Source organism: Artemia franciscana, chromosome 17, assembly GCF_032884065.1.
Source record: "Artemia franciscana chromosome 17, ASM3288406v1, whole genome shotgun sequence".
NCBI classification, from domain to species: domain Eukaryota; kingdom Metazoa; phylum Arthropoda; class Branchiopoda; order Anostraca; family Artemiidae; genus Artemia; species Artemia franciscana.
In genome coordinates, this window is record NC_088879.1 from 17,924,599 (window position 1) to 17,940,540 (window position 15,942).

General features: G+C 34.3%; 2 protein-coding genes across 4 annotated transcripts in view; one reads left to right on the top strand and one right to left on the bottom strand.

Annotated features, from left to right (window-relative positions):
- Positions 1-5,655, bottom strand: part of LOC136037948 (Golgi phosphoprotein 3 homolog sauron-like) — a 49,047-nt gene extending 43,392 nt beyond the window's left edge. For 2 of the 3 annotated variants that reach the window (XR_010620088.1, XM_065720829.1), the window contains exon 1: positions 5,514-5,655. The gene's annotated coding sequence lies outside the window, so the exon portion shown is untranslated. The remainder of the gene's footprint in view (positions 1-5,513) is intronic. The other variant, XM_065720830.1, reaches the window with a different exon arrangement.
- Positions 5,656-7,537: 1,882 nt separating this feature from the next.
- LOC136037949 (COP9 signalosome complex subunit 2-like) overlaps positions 7,538-15,942 on the top strand; it is a 34,140-nt gene continuing 25,735 nt past the window's right edge. Inside the window, exons 1-2 of the mRNA XM_065720832.1 lie at positions 7,538-7,724; positions 14,766-14,960. Coding sequence (XP_065576904.1) covers positions 7,671-7,724; positions 14,766-14,960 — 249 coding nt within the window. The 5' untranslated portion in view covers positions 7,538-7,670. The remainder of the gene's footprint in view (positions 7,725-14,765; positions 14,961-15,942) is intronic.

Genomic DNA, 15,942 nt, shown 5'->3' on the forward strand with positions numbered 1-15,942 from the left:
GATAAGTTTTTTGTTCAAGTGTGGATGTAGAACTTTGTCAAAAGAAGGAACATGATAAGATTAATAAAAAGGGATGAAAATACTGGTAGAATGTCTATCACCATTTTAATGTCATGCTGTAAGTACATTAATTTTGTCAGCCCTAAAGAAAGGCATTCTTCTCAATTTTCATAGTATATATATATATATATATATATATATATATATATATATATATATATATATATATATATATATATATATATATATATATATATATATATATATATATATATATATATATATATATATATATATATATATATATATATATATATATATATATATATATATATAGGCTGTTGCCCCAGTGAAGCAACAGGTTGATTTAATTGTCCTCTACTTCTTGTATTTCATGTAACTTTTACCATAGTTGTCCGCGTCTTGCAATATTTCTTTGAAGAGATCAATTGGGTTAGGAGAGTTGGTTGTGAGAGTAATTTAAGGAATGTGTAATGTGTTCTTTAGCAGCTCCATCAGGGTCTAAAAGCACATTTAGCCATAATAATGTGGTTCAAAATCACCTTCAGAGGTTTATGACAGATGTATCACTAAGTTGATTATGCAATAAATTTGTCCAGCTACTTTGAAGCTGAAAACATCATTCAATCCCTTACATTAAATGAAGCTAAAGCAAAACATGAGCTCAAGTTTCATATTTGTTTTTAGAAACTCTTTAGAGAGCAAGTGACATCCCATAACAGGTCAAACCAATTCATTTTTGAAATTGTGGAGGTAGGAATGCAAGTCAACAAAGCAGACAGCAACCCTGAAATAAATCACATTCATTGGCTACTTTTCCAGCAAGAAAATGGAGAACTCCACAGTGAATACACACAACATCGAAGGGTCCCAATGCCTTTTAATTAATGCTTGCATAGTTTGTAGCATCTCTGTAGGTTTTTACTTGGTTTTGCACCACAGTTTGTTAGTATTAAAGATTGTGATGGTATTATTCTTCTAATGTAATTTTTCCTTCTCCACTTTTGTTTTTGACTCATTCTGATTCTTATATTCTAACCGCACAATTGTTTGTTGTTTGCTTTCATTTTTGACAAGTTCTGATACTTGCTTTAGCATGTCTGGTAATCCTCAGTTCTGTATTCTTCACTTTTATTTTTGATACCTTCTGATTCTTGCTGCCCGTTAACTTCTAACAGCACTTTTCTTTGCTCTTGCTGTTGTATATCTTCTACCCATATATTTTTTTGTTCTACATTTTCATTTTTGATTTGCTCTGGTCCTCACTGATGCATGCCTTGTAACCACATACTTTTTTTTGTTCTTCACTTTCTTTTTTTTTGTCACTGTAATTCTTGCTGCCATTTATCTTTTAACTGCATCGTCATTTGTTCTTCAATTTTGTTTATCTTTGGTTCAGACATTTTTTCAATGCCCTTTGCCTTAGCTGCTTGGATTGGTCTTGTCACTTTTGATAATCTTAGGTTCTCATTTTCACATTTGCATTTATGTTTATCTGGTTATTCTCATTATATTGTCTCATTTAACAATCCAGTTTGTTCATTTTAAGCATACAATTTTGTCCATTTTAATCCTCATTTTGAGTTTAAATTAAATTATGTTTTTGTCCTCTAGATATCATAAAAATCCTAAAAATGCCTTTTGAAATTTACATCACTGAATATGAATACATGAATTTACATATTTTAGTAAGACTTTAGTTTCATCATAAGCTGTCTAAACTGGAAACTATGCTGCAAAGCAGCATAGTTTCCATACTAGAGCACTTATAAAGATAATTCTAGAAGCACATCCATTTCTGGTTGACTATCCTCCTCCATAGGGAAAACTGAAAATGCATAAAGTGGGCAGGGTTTTGAAGCCACAAGAAAAGTTGGGGATGTACAATATGAATGAAATTACATTTTAAATACTAATTCCAGTCATCACTGGTAATTTCTGTATATTAGGAAGTCAAAAGATAATTAAAAAACTCATGCATCCATTAATGCTAATATCCAAGATAGTTCACTTTCACTTTTGAGGTTAAATTAGCCAGCTGTTTCTGAGCAATTGCAATAATAGTTGTTATAACATTGGCCTGTGGCAAAATTTGAACTGGTGAATCAGAGCAATCAGTTAAATATTACAAAAGGTATGTGGTGCAATGTCCAATTTTGCTTAAAGGTAACATTAAGCTACCTATACAGAAAAGTGTATTGGGCCATGAGCCCTGAGGGCAGCAGGTGAGGTCTGATTGGTTAAGCCTTGTTTGTTACGGTTGTGATCTTTCATCATTGCAACCCTATTTATTTCTTTAAAAGTTCAAAGGAACAAAATTTTAGTTTTTTGTGTTTTTTTTTTCATTTTTTTTTAATTACTGCATATAGCTAGATTCTGATGATTGCATATTTTTTTATGTCACTATTTATTCTTATTGCACAACCCCGACATTTCCCTTGGCTTCAGAGCCCTGCCCACTTTATGCATTTTTAGATTGTTGAAGGGGGATTTTAGACAGCTAAAAAATGGACACACTTCTCCAACAATGACAAAGAAACAATATGTGACCATGATAATTTTACTATATGCAGTAATAGGTATTTTTGCCAGCTTGTGATGAGAGTAAAGCTTTATCCATATTTCTAAGCTTTTGTCTGATAAATTCTTCCAAAACTTTTCCAGAATCTAGTTTCCTTGTGTATTCACTTTCAAGTGACATAATTTCTAGACTCTTTAATCTTTCCTGATTATTGATTAATATCAGATAGTTTTTCATTGGTTTTAGCCTGGAAAATAATCTTTCTTCAGAAGCAGGGCTTACTCTAATTAAATAAAAAACTAGTTTTTAACTGAAAGTAAGAAGCAACATTAAAAACTTAAAACAAACAGAAATTACTCTGTGTATGAAAATGGCTGTTCCCTTCTCAATGCCCTACTCTTTATGCTAGAGTTTGACTCTTTCTCTCATTTCTTCTTTGTAAAACAGTAAAAAACTTTAGTGTAAAGAGTGGGGCATTGAGAAGGGAACAGCCACTTCCATACATGGTGTAGTTTCTGTTTGTTTTAAGTTTTAATGTTGCTCCTTACTTTCAGTTAAAAAAACTAGTTTTTTTATTTAATTTCTGAACGTTTTTGAATTAATGCATGTTTGATTTTGGCTCTCCACACATAAATAATCAAAATGAAATTTGCATACTAATTCTTTTTTTTTGGCTAAATGGCTTTCTCTTAGTTTTGATCAGACAATTTTGAGAAAAAAGGGGTGGGGGAGGAGGCCTAGTTGCCTTCCAATTTTTCAATTACTTAAAAAGGCAACTAAAACTTTAAATTTTTAACAAACATTTTTATTAGTAAAAATTAGTAATTTTTTTTTATTATTTTTATTAGTAAAACTTAAGAATTAACTTACATAACAAGCTTCTATATTCTTATATTTTATTATGTATATGAGGGGATTTGTCCCCTTGTTAATACCTTGCTCTTTACCCTAAAGCTTAAATCTTGTCCCAACTCTTGATGAATAACCCCTGAATCAGAAAGGCTGTAGAATAAATAGTTGAAATTAACAAAAATACTTTAGCATAAAGAGCAAAAATTTAGGAGGAGAAGAACCCCTCATATGCATAATAATCTCTGTTTGGTTTAAGTTTTAATGCTGCTCTTTACTTTCAGTTGAAAAAACATTTTCATATTAGTTTTTTCACTTTTTCTATAATAATGCTAGAAAATTCTGCACCCCTTCATTGAATTTCTCTTCCCCCATGACATATTCTTCCAAGGACAGATCCTCCCACATAGCCCCCTCCCCTAATCCCCCCTAAACCATAAAAGTCTCCCTGGAAATATCTGTACACTTCCCAATAACCATTAATGTATGTAAACACTGGTCAAAGTTTGTAACTTGCAGCCCCTCCCCTGGGGACTGTGGGGGAGAAAGTCATCCCCAAAGACATAGTTTTATGGTTTTTGACTATGCTTAACAAAATGGCTATCTCAAAATTTTGATCCATTGACTTGGGAAAAAAATGAGTGTGGGAGGGGGCCTAAGTGCCCTCCAATTTTTTGATCACTTATAAAGGGCACTAGAACTTTTCATTTCCATTAGAATGAGCCCTCTTGTGACATTCTAGGACCACTTGGTTGATATGATGACCCCTTGAAAAAAAAAACATGCACCCATGATTGGTCTTCTGGCAAAAAATACAACATTCCACATTTTTGTAGATAGGAGCTTGAAACTTTTACAATAGGGTTCTCTGATATGCTGAATGCAATGATGTGATTTTTGTTGATTCTATGACTTTTATGGGATGTTTTCCCCTATTTTCCAAAATAAGGCAAATTTTCTCAAGCTCATAACTTTTGATGGGTAAGTCTCAAATTAACAAAACTTATATATTTAAAATCAGCATCAAAACAGAATTCTTTTTATGTAACTATTGTTATATAAAGTTCATCTTTAGAGTTTTGGTTACTATTGAGCTAAGTTGCTCCTTACTACAGTTTGTTACCACAAACTGCTTGATTGTTAAGAATTTTTCAAAATTTCAAATAACAATTTTTTCTATTTTGATGGGAGCATAGGGCTCTTTCATATGCAGGGCATGATTGGGCCTGATTGACCTCATTATACTTCATCTGGCCAAGGATATTGCAGCTGAAGAGACATTATTTTGCTTCACCCATATAGCCTAACATGTGATATTGCAAATCCCTTGAGGACATTGACAGCAATTTTCTAAGGGATTAAAGGCTGCAATAGGCCTAATCCTAGGTGACCATCCCACTTTAAAGAACAAGCTGTAACCTGAAAAGAGATTCTATAGCTTGAAGGTCATCATAATAAAAGTCTTGTGGACCTTCTCATACCATTTGAAACCTTCAACTTAAAGCAGATGTTTGGCTTGAATGCCAGTAGCCTAACTGTTCTTAGCTGTGTCTGAGTTGTCAGCTATGTCTTTGAAAAGCAGGTATAAAATACCTTACCTTTACATACCTAACCAGGGCTCAAAATACTTTTCTTGTGCTTCTTTTGGTCTGTACCCAAGATCTATTTCTTGAAATTTCACCTTTATAACACAAATACTGTTAAAGGTAATCAAAAGTCTGTATCCTAAAGAGGGAAAAATTGAATGTGGGCACTTCAAAATACATTCCCAGGAGATCATTAAGGCCCGGGGTTCATCTCTGAGAGTTTTGTTCCTAACTCATCTGATTTGTCAGATCAATGGAAGGCTCTATTCTAGAATTTTACCCTTATACCTTTTTCAACTTTGATTTATAAGGTTATCAAGATTTTCTAATGAATATCTTAAATCTAGGGGAACACCTTGATTTGGCTGCAACAATGGTAGTAGGCCTAGCAGTAATTGAACTAGGCTAGCATAAGCATCATATTTGGAAATAACACTGTTTGAGTTAACACCACATCATTTTTCCAAACCTGGTTTTAATTACTTGATTATCGTTTTAGACAGTAAAACTTATCTTTGGTAACAATGATATCTTACTTGCTGTTGGAAAATTACTGGTTTAAGAGATCCCAGCAAAAACTTGTTTGGTTTTTTTTGTCACTTCTTCAAAGCAACCAGTGCTGCCTGATATTTATTACAGAGAGTGTACCTTGGGTCGATGAAGTGTCTTTTGGTGGTACTGAAAACTTCAGTAAGGGCCGCCCTTCTTTTAAATGTACCATAGAAATATACAAGGTTACTAATGAGGCAAACGAACGCTGGCTAGATTTTGTGGAATTTTGTACTTTAGAGGCTGATAGAGGGGGATTTCTTTAAATCATAGACAGTAAAGGCATGTTTCCACTATTTACATTGAATCAGAATAATTGATTAATAGGTGCTTTACGAATCGACCTGGTGAGCGCTTTAGTGGTCCAGCAAACTATTGACCAAGAACTGCTGGTGAAATAGACTCATATAGTAATTTGTATTTTTCAGAGGTAATTATTAAAAATAAACATGCTACAAACTGCGCAACCTAAATGAATGAAGAGCATCTAGGAGTGTCATCTTGGCAAGTGAAAAAAAATTGAAGAAACTCCAAACTGTACAGGAGTTACATGCATGACAACTTGGTACTTTTTTTGTCATCAGAGCAATAGCACTCGCTACCTAAGTAAAGATTGATGTCGACATAATGTATTATTAGTTTTTTTTTTCTAGCCCAGATTTATCGACGCAGTTGTTGAAAAACTTCAAAGAGCTTATTCGATCAGAAATTGAAAGGTCTAGTGCCCTTTTTAATAGTCGAAAGTGATTGGAGGGAAATTAACTTCCTTCCCATGCCCACCACTTTCCCAAACAAATCCAATCAAAATTTTGAGATAGCTAGTTTGTTCAACGTAGTTGAAAGTCCGGACATCATGTTTTTGAGAATGACAAACCTCCACAGCCCTAAAGGCAAGAGTTGTAAGTTATGCGCTAGAGGCATATTAGGTATATTGAGAAAGGGTATCAAAATTTTTAGATAGTGTTTTTTCAGCGTAGTTTGTAAAGGTCTAAAAATTAACCCCCCTACTTTCTCAAGGCCAGGACATAATTTGTACTTTACAAAAAAATGGCCGTGGATTGTAAGTTTAGTATACATATACTATTGCTACTATTAATAACCCACTGCAGCACCAAGCGACCTGAGGCCAACACAGTTACGCATGCTCCTCCTCCAGCCTAATCTATTCAAGGCCTCCCTCTTTACACCTTCCCAGGAAGTTCCCATTTCCTTTAAACCTTCATTTATGACATCCTACCAAATCAGACGAGGACGACCTGCTTTCCGGGTAGCCCTAGTTGGTTGGCCAAAAAGGACAACCTTCGGCAATGTGTCAACCTTCATCCGCAGAACGTGGCCTAGACACTTCAACCTTTTTTTCATTATAGCCTTAGAAAGCAAAGAAAGCTAGAGAGCCGTAGAAAGAAATAAATTTTTAAACTATCCTGCAAGAGATAAAGATAAACCAAATTCTAAGACACAAATGAGTAAATTTCTTATCCCCGTTTTCCGTTTAGATAGCAGTATCGACAGACTTTCACAAAGTTACTTAGCACGCTAACTCACTTAGCATATAGAAAGCGATAAATAACTGAAAAACATACAGCTAAATATAGACAAAACCGGTGGCACGTCCAAACGTGGACAGTGTGGCATTGAGGTCTAACCTGGACAGACAAAAAAATCTTTTCGAGGGAATCATCACAAACATGCCAGTTCAATACCATGGAGATTGAATAGAAAGTAAAGGTTAATTATTATCACTTCGCTCTGTTTGTTTCATTCTAGAAAATCATCTTAACTCCAGATTAACAAAATCTGACTACAAAATTTTGCTTCTATTCTTTTTTATCTTATAGGGCAGATGTTCAATTATAAAGATTCCCATATACATATTTAGAAGAGACGTTAGTTTGTTGACAATTTCTTATCCTATGGCTTACAAATTGAAATTTATCTTCTTCCTTTAAACTTCCAGGCTAAATTTTGTCCATGAATGTAATTTGTAATTTAGTTCAATTGTTAAACGGAGTTTACGAATATATAATGGGGGAAAAATACCTACCTAGCAACACTGCGATTAGAATTTAAGGGTAGCTTTAGAAGAAATAAAATCTTGCAAAAGACAGCAAAGAAAGCTAGGCCTATTTTCAATTTAAATAAGCATGTCTGACAATGGAGATGCCTTCATGTGTGATGATGAAGAGGACTATGATCTGGTAAGATTTTGTTGTTTTTTCCATGTATCATGGTCACTTTTCTAACAATTACCCCCCCCCTCCTTGATGGTTCCAGATTTATCCTTTAGCCTGCAGGCTAATAGATTTATCTGTCGTATGGATATTGTGTTGATGTCATTTATCTTTTTTGAAACAGGCTTCAGTAAAATTCTAGTTTAGTGACTTCTTGCTACCTCAAAAGGGGTTAGACTAAGAAAATGAAACATTCAGGATGGGTCTATAGGCTAAATCCTATGTCCCAGGAAGTTATTTTGATGTAACTGCCTCCACTCTTTCTCCCTCTAGAGGGCCCTGACCTTTGATGACCTTGAAAAATATGTGTGTTATAAAAGTGAAACCTTGCAAAATAGGATTCTGCTTGAATGAAGTACAACAAAATTATTTTCAGCTTCTCTACTTTGCTCAATCCCAATTTATAAGGTTTTGAAGATATGCAAATACATTTCCCAAATTTTGAAAAAAAACATTGATATGGCTCAGAATTCTACTCAAATAACAAGAATTTCATTTTGAGAACTAAAGGCAGAAAAAAAGCAACTGGTAACTGAAAATTAAGGTAAAATGTAGTTTTTTTTTAAATTTCAATGGATATAGACATGTCATGTGGACAAATTTCAGGGCCCTCTAGAGGGAGAAGGAGTAGAGATGGGTACTTCAAAATACCTTCTGGGGATATACTTTAGCCTGTAGACCCATCCCTGAAAGTTTCATTTTCCTTTAGATTTTTTTTACAGAACCTAATTTTAGTAGCATAAAAGCAGAAGGAGGGGGGGGGGCAAACTTGGGTCTAGAGGCTACAGTTGCAGGAGAGGTGTTGGAATTAATGTCAAAAGCAGTCTTAAGGTAAGCACTTTGATTCCTTCTTCCCACTGCTGTGCTTGGGTTGAGAATGTCTGGGTCAGACTGCAGTGTGGAAACTCTACAATAGTGGTTAGAGTGGTATATCATAGTCCTAATACTCTCTCTTGCCTTGAATCTGAACAGTATCTTGCTAATATCATTTCTGATATTATCAAGGACTCTTGCAACCAACATGTGGTGATTTGTGATGACAACAATCTTCCCAATTATGATTGGGTTGATGGTTCTGGTTTTTCAGCCAAAGAACAGGAATCTTAATTTCTTACTTGTCTGTCTGAACATTTGCTGTTCCAAGCTGTTGACCAACCTACACAGTACAGACATGGTCAAACATCTAACATACTAGACCTAGTTATTCTTAATAATCCAGATTTCTGGATGAAAAATGAATTTCTTGCCCCTAGTGGTAACAGTGATCATGCTCCTCTCCTCACAGAATTGCACTTGGCTACTACTCAACCTCATCATAAACAGCACAAAGTTATTCATTACAAGCATATCTCCAAGAGACTTGCTACTTTGATTAGGATACCATATTCACTTCAGACATCAAATAATCTTGGCAGAAATTCAAAGCTGTTTTGCTATTTTTTGTAAAAGCTCACACTAGAACATTTTGGAGGAGACAGGCAAAAACACTACCCTTCATGACTTGTCTAACTAGCAAACTACTGAACAGGAAGAATTGAACCTGGAAACACTTAAAAAAAGAAAACAGCTGCAAACTATCAGAAGTATCAAAAGGCATGGAATGAGGCCACCAATTCCATCAAACAACTGAAGAAGAGTCATGAAGAAAGGTTAGCTGAAAATATGAAAAATGACCTAAATTGAGGTGTTTCTGAGATATAGGCCAAACCCACCAATTTTAGCCTATAACTAAATGTGATGATTCAGAATTTTTTTGGCAAGTTATTGGGTTGAGGAATCTGGCATAATGCTATATCAAATGAAAGAAAAGATCTAGATCTACAAGATCTACTGTCTAAGTTGTACACAAAATTACACAAGATAAAAAACAACTGAGCAGCTAACATAAAAAGCATGGATCAAGAAAGAGCAAAAATCACATTGATTTGCAGATGAAAACTCAACCCAAAAAAAATCTGTTGTTAGATAAAAAAGCAAAATTAAAATTAAATGAAGGATTATGTTAGTTTAGTGTGTGTGAGTCTGTGGAGAATAAATAGGAAGGAGAAAAGTGAGTTTATGGCAGAACTATTTAATTTAATTGAACATGCAGATTTTTCACCCTAGAATGAAGAAATATGTTATTTTACTGTGTGCAAAGATACAGAGGAAAATGGAAGTAACTTCACACATGAATTTATTAACCACCTTGGAATGGAATAAAGTTATTTTGGTGTCTGTGAAGTGTAAACAGGAAAGAGGAATTGAATTCATACCAGAAAAAAATTTATGAAGGTTGGTGTCACATTTATATACATTCAAAGAGCAAATATTGCATCATTTTTCCCCCAGGGATGGCTGCATTGTGTTTTGTATTTATGACACATGCAAAATTACAGAAGATGAGAAGTGACTTTGAACAGCTAAAGAAGACACAAAAAAAATAATACTTAACTACAAACAAAATTTGACTTAAAACTAAAGAATAACATAATAACTAGGCTGTTATATAATTTATATGTTCAGAAATCACAATGGAATTAGGAGCATGTTATTTAAACATGTGTAAGAAATAAACTGGAAGAAGGAATTGAACATGCACCACAATTTCTACTGAAATTACTGCTTGTCACCCTATGATTTGAAATAGAAGAATAAAACAATAATTATACCATTGCTTGATTTAGATATTTCAGAGGGCATAGGTATTAGGACATTCCTGGCTGTTACTATATTATGCAACAAAACAATTAAAGCAGACACATGGGGAATAGCTGGACAATGACTGAAGGTTCGGCGATATGTACTTCATAGTGACGCTGAAAAATAAAGAAGAAAAAAAAACTGAAAAAATGTAAAAAACTAAAAAGAAAAAACACTCAAAGATAAATTACAGACCAGAACACAAATGACGACCGACACAGAGGGAATATAAATGACGACCAGGAACCTCAAAGAAAAATTACAGACTGGGACACCCGGACACAAATCACGACCAGGAATATAAATGACGACCGGGACGCAGGGACACAACTACAACGGGGACGCCGGGGGCACAGGTGGGATATATAATTGACGACTGAGACACAGGGATTGTTTGAATAGAAATTACAGACCAGGACACAAATGACGACCGGGACACAGGGAATATAAATGATGACCAGGACACTCAAAGAGGAAATACAAACTGGGACACCAGGACACAAATGATGACCGGGACACAGGGAATATAAATGCTATTTATATGCACAGACAATGGGACAGCAAAGAATGTTGTATATTCGCATGTTTTACATAGTTAAAAATATATATTTATATCTATCTCTATTCACAGGTGGGACACAGGGACACTGCTACAATGGCGCGTAACTAATATGGCACGTAACGACTTACGCGCGCGGGGGGGCGCGAAGCGCCCCACCAACTAGGTGTTGGGGTGGCGCGAAGCACCACCCCAACAACTAGTATATATATATATATATATACTCTGTTTTATTCGCAACTGTGTGTGTGTTTATATATGGTATTTATATATTTTCTTTTAAATTGGCTCCTTATTTTTGTTTTTAAATTATCAAGCTTGAAATAAAAAAAAAACAAAACAATCTATATTAATCAAAAGTTTAAGAAAATTTGTTTAGAACTTTAATTTTGGAAAAAAGCTCATGTGACTGATGTCATATTTTTATACATTTCAAGAGCATGAATTACATCATTCTCCCCTCCTAGGAATGGTTCTTTCATTTTTAGGATCTATGATGTATTTATGAAAGATGGCCAATGACTAAACAGCTAAAGAAAAAGGCATGACAGAAGGAACAGCACAGTCACATTGGATTGCAAAGGAAAACATTGCACAATGATATCACAAGACAAAGTGAAATTACAATGCAAATGAACAACATGTTAGTTTAGCCTGCATGAGTCTGTGAAGGATAAACAGGAAGAAGGAATTTAATTCATGCAAAAATTTCTGGATTCAATTAGAGTTACTGGTTTTTCATCCTAGAACAAAGAAGTGTTATTTTATCATCTGCAAAGAAACACAGAAAGGATTTACTGAATTAACACATGCATTTTTTAACCACTCTGGAATGAATTTATTATTGAATCTGTGAAGGATAAAAAAGAAAGAAGAATTGATTTCATGTGACTTCATGTCAGAATCTCTTAATTTCACTGAGAATTGCTGATTTCCCAACCTATGACTTGAAATTAAAGGATAAAATGACAAGTATATCAATGCATAATTTTGATATTTCAGAGAACATAGCCATTGGAACATTCCTGGTTGTTACTCAATTACATAACAATGCAATTAAAGGAAAAATATAATGTCTGTAGAAAAGCTGGGAAAGGAATTTTTTTTGGTATTTACCATGTCATCCAAAATTACTCTTGATTAAATTGAATCCAAACAGCTAAAGCAAAATAAGTACAGAAAAATTGTTTTTGTCATTGATGCACAAAATTGAAGGATAAACAAGAATTCTGGCTAGGAGACATGTATTAACAAGCATCACAAGAAATCCTAAATGAAAATAATGGACAAAGAAATCTGTGTTTAGAAGAGAAGCAGCAGTGAGAATCAAACAAATCCTATAAATGGATTATTCTTTGATGCACTAGTAGGAAAGAGGAATTGAATTCACACAAGAATTTCCTGATTCAACTGGAATTGCTGATTTTAAACCTCATAAATTAAAACTAAAGAATAATGCAATCATTATGCTAATATCTTAGCAGAGAATCGAGTATATACAAGCCTGCTGCATGCCAAGGCCCAGGCAAAGCTTAGGCTCCTGCTACTATTTTTTATTTGTCAAATCACTGTGCGTTCTTTACTACCGTAATTGGCGTTTTATTAACATGATAGCATCATATCATTGTGAAAGTAAAAGAGCAGTTGGATAAATACACTATTGAAAAATGGAAGTAAATACAAAAAATCTGATTAGTAGAGACTTTCTGTATATTGTAAAATAAGAATTTTATGATTGTAAGATTTTCTTGTAGTTTTGAATATTCTCTATGTCTATATCTAGTTATATCATGGGGGGGGGGAGAGGGAAGGAGATTCAGTCATGATAGTGACCACTACACTGGGAAACAGTGTTGATAATATAATTTAATGGCATGACTATTATTATTCTAGAGTTTTCATAAAATTTATTACTGTACAAATAGATCTATCTAAACAACAAATAGACCATAAACCCTCTTTAACTTACTGAAACTATATATAATATTTGTAGTTAAGCTCAACTCTTCATCAGTCTTTGATTTGAGGTAAATAAATGAAGAAACAAAGACCATGTTTACACCTCTGCTACAGCAAGTTATAATTGCATTTGTTAATAGCAGAAGCATTACTGTCAAGGTTGCCAAACATTTTGGGTAAAGTTATCAGTTTTTGGCCAAAAAGTATCTATTGGTACTGTTTGGAAGCTCTAAAAAGTCACATTTGGGATGATTTTAACCACAGAAATAAAGAGGGGTGCTGCAACAGTAAGATTACCATGCCTAAATTTTCAGGTTATATGTAGTCTATAAGGCATTTTTGGTAAATCATACTAAGATTCTATTTCATGATTTGTACTTCAATTATTTATATATCCCAAGCTATTGAAAAATCAAAAATAACAAAGTTATTCAGTTTTTTTCAAGTTCAAAGTCTTATTCAACAGGATATAATATTAGTCCAAATATTCTCTTCAGCTTTTTGCTTCCCAATCTCAATCAGTTATATCTACTAATCATACTACAGATCCTCCTAATCCACTAACAATTTTCTCAAGGGAGATCCTATACTCCAATTCAGTGAAGTTACTTGGTTTATGGATAGATTCTAAAGTGCAGTGGCATGAATGGTCCCCTTAATCATACATATATGTGGTCACTGCTTCCAAATATACTTAAATTACATCTATACTAGCAGGCTCTTAGTCAGATACTGCCATCTGACATGTCACTGGGTGACATGTTTTAACTGCCATCTCAACAACAGAACTGAACAAATCCAACATTGGACCTTATTTCGCTCTTTGTGCAAATTAAGGTAATTAAGGTAACAATGTCAATTGGCAAGAGCTGAAGATTTATGCTGCCAACAGTTGTGAGAGGTAATAAGGACTGAGAGGTAATGTAAATTTGTAAGGTGGGCAATGCTATAGCCCATTGATAATACAGGTCAAAGGTCCAAGCTAGAGGAGAGAGGCACATAAAGCTGGTACATCATTTATTTCATATGCAACCACTCATTTTTTGAACTTTAGAATTTAATTTAAGTTAAAATCAGAGAAGTTTTATCCTTATTTTCTAATACTATATAATTGCAAACAAACAATTAACTGCTGCTCGTAGGGATTTATGCTTCAATCCTCTATCCCCAGAGAAGAGTAATATTACCATAGTGTTATGATAGTTCAACACACAATGTCTCTAAAAATTTTGTACAGCATATAATTCTTTTCATTATTATAATTTGGTTCTAAAATACTGTTAACTCTTACTTTGATGTATTAATATTGACATAGTTTTCAAAATTACAAGCTAGACTACCAATCAAAATTAGTATCATGTTAAAGCATCAAGATTTAATATTTATTAAAATTTTACACAATAGATAATAAATAGGATACAGTTGTACAATATTCACATGTATTGCTGAAAAAATCTCAGCCTTAGAGGGAGTATATATTTTACCCATCCTAACCCAGTGATCAGCTCTCCAGACTTGAAATCCTGAGGTCAGGGTGTTCAAGTTCTGGTGTTACTGGCAATTCGGTCAATGGCGTGACTCTTTAAGCTCAATCAGAGTTGACTCATCTCTGAATGGGAGCCTGGAGAAACATGGGTAAAATACATGAAGTGTTATATGATTTACCCCCAACCATGCATTGCACTCTTGGCCAGAGGCAATTAACCTGACTACTACCTGTGCAACTCAGACTATTGAGAAGCATGTGAAAAAGTTTTTTTTTGTTGCTCAAGTATTGATTTTTATTATTATTATTTTTTTTTAACTAGGAATATTCTGAGGAATCTACTTCTGAACCAGATGTTGACTTAGAAAACCAATATTATAATTCAAAAGCTTTAAAGGATGACAACCCAGAGGCTGCTCTTGTGTCCTTTCAAAGAGTCCTTGATTTAGAGAATGGAGAGAAAGGAGAATGGGGGTTCAAAGCCCTCAAGCAGATGACTAAGATTAACTTCAAAATGGTAAGTAAAAATAACTGTTGTATTATTACTCTTAACTCAAACATTAACCAAAAATGGAAAGGCTGTTTACATCCAGATGAACTATTAAGTTAGAGGAAAGAATTGCTTGGCAGGCATTGCCCAATCTTTGAGTGTTGTAAAGTGTATGAAGGAAAATGAGCAATGAATTGAAATTTTTAATGAGAATCCACTTTATGTTAATCAAAAACAAGAACAGTATTTTTATCCAGATGGGCTATTAAATTGGAGGAAATAAAATAACTTATTATTATTATTATTATTATAAATCATTTTAATTGTGGGGTTTATCCAAGTAGGCTCAGGCATTAAAAGGCCCATTGCCTCCACAACTGGAGGCAATTGCATCCACCAGCCTTGAAACCCAGGTAAAGAAGGTAGGACCAACTGGGACCTATCATTAGAAATTTTGGTCATGATGGAATTAAAATCGCCAGCTTTTATGACACTGCCATATTTTCTGCAGGAATCGTGAATAACTTCCACAAGTTTAGCACAGGCGCTTCTGAATCATTCCACAGTCCCCAGGTCACAACAATCATTTGACAGATAAACAGAAAATATACAGGTCTGGCCAACTTTCACAGCAATAAAATATTGATTTTCTGCAGTTAATTCAATGGACCACCAAGAACTCACAAGCACTGCAACACCCCTAGAGGGCCTCCCTCTTCTGAACCAAACTGCAGATATTGTAAAAACACAAATACTGTCACTGCATTTTAGTACAGACAAAGAGTGGGACAACAGGAAATGTTCTTGTAAGCAGGGCACATCATTGCAACAGAGTGTGTTTTCTATGAATGGTCGTTTTGGGGTGATAGGACCATTTGCATTCCATGTACCAACTCTAAGCAGAGAGTTTCACATCTGTTACTCAGGAGCGCCTTTGCTACTTACTTAGCATTTGATGCTATTGCATGGGTGATCAGTAGAGCCACAAAGTGCGCACTTCACATCCTCA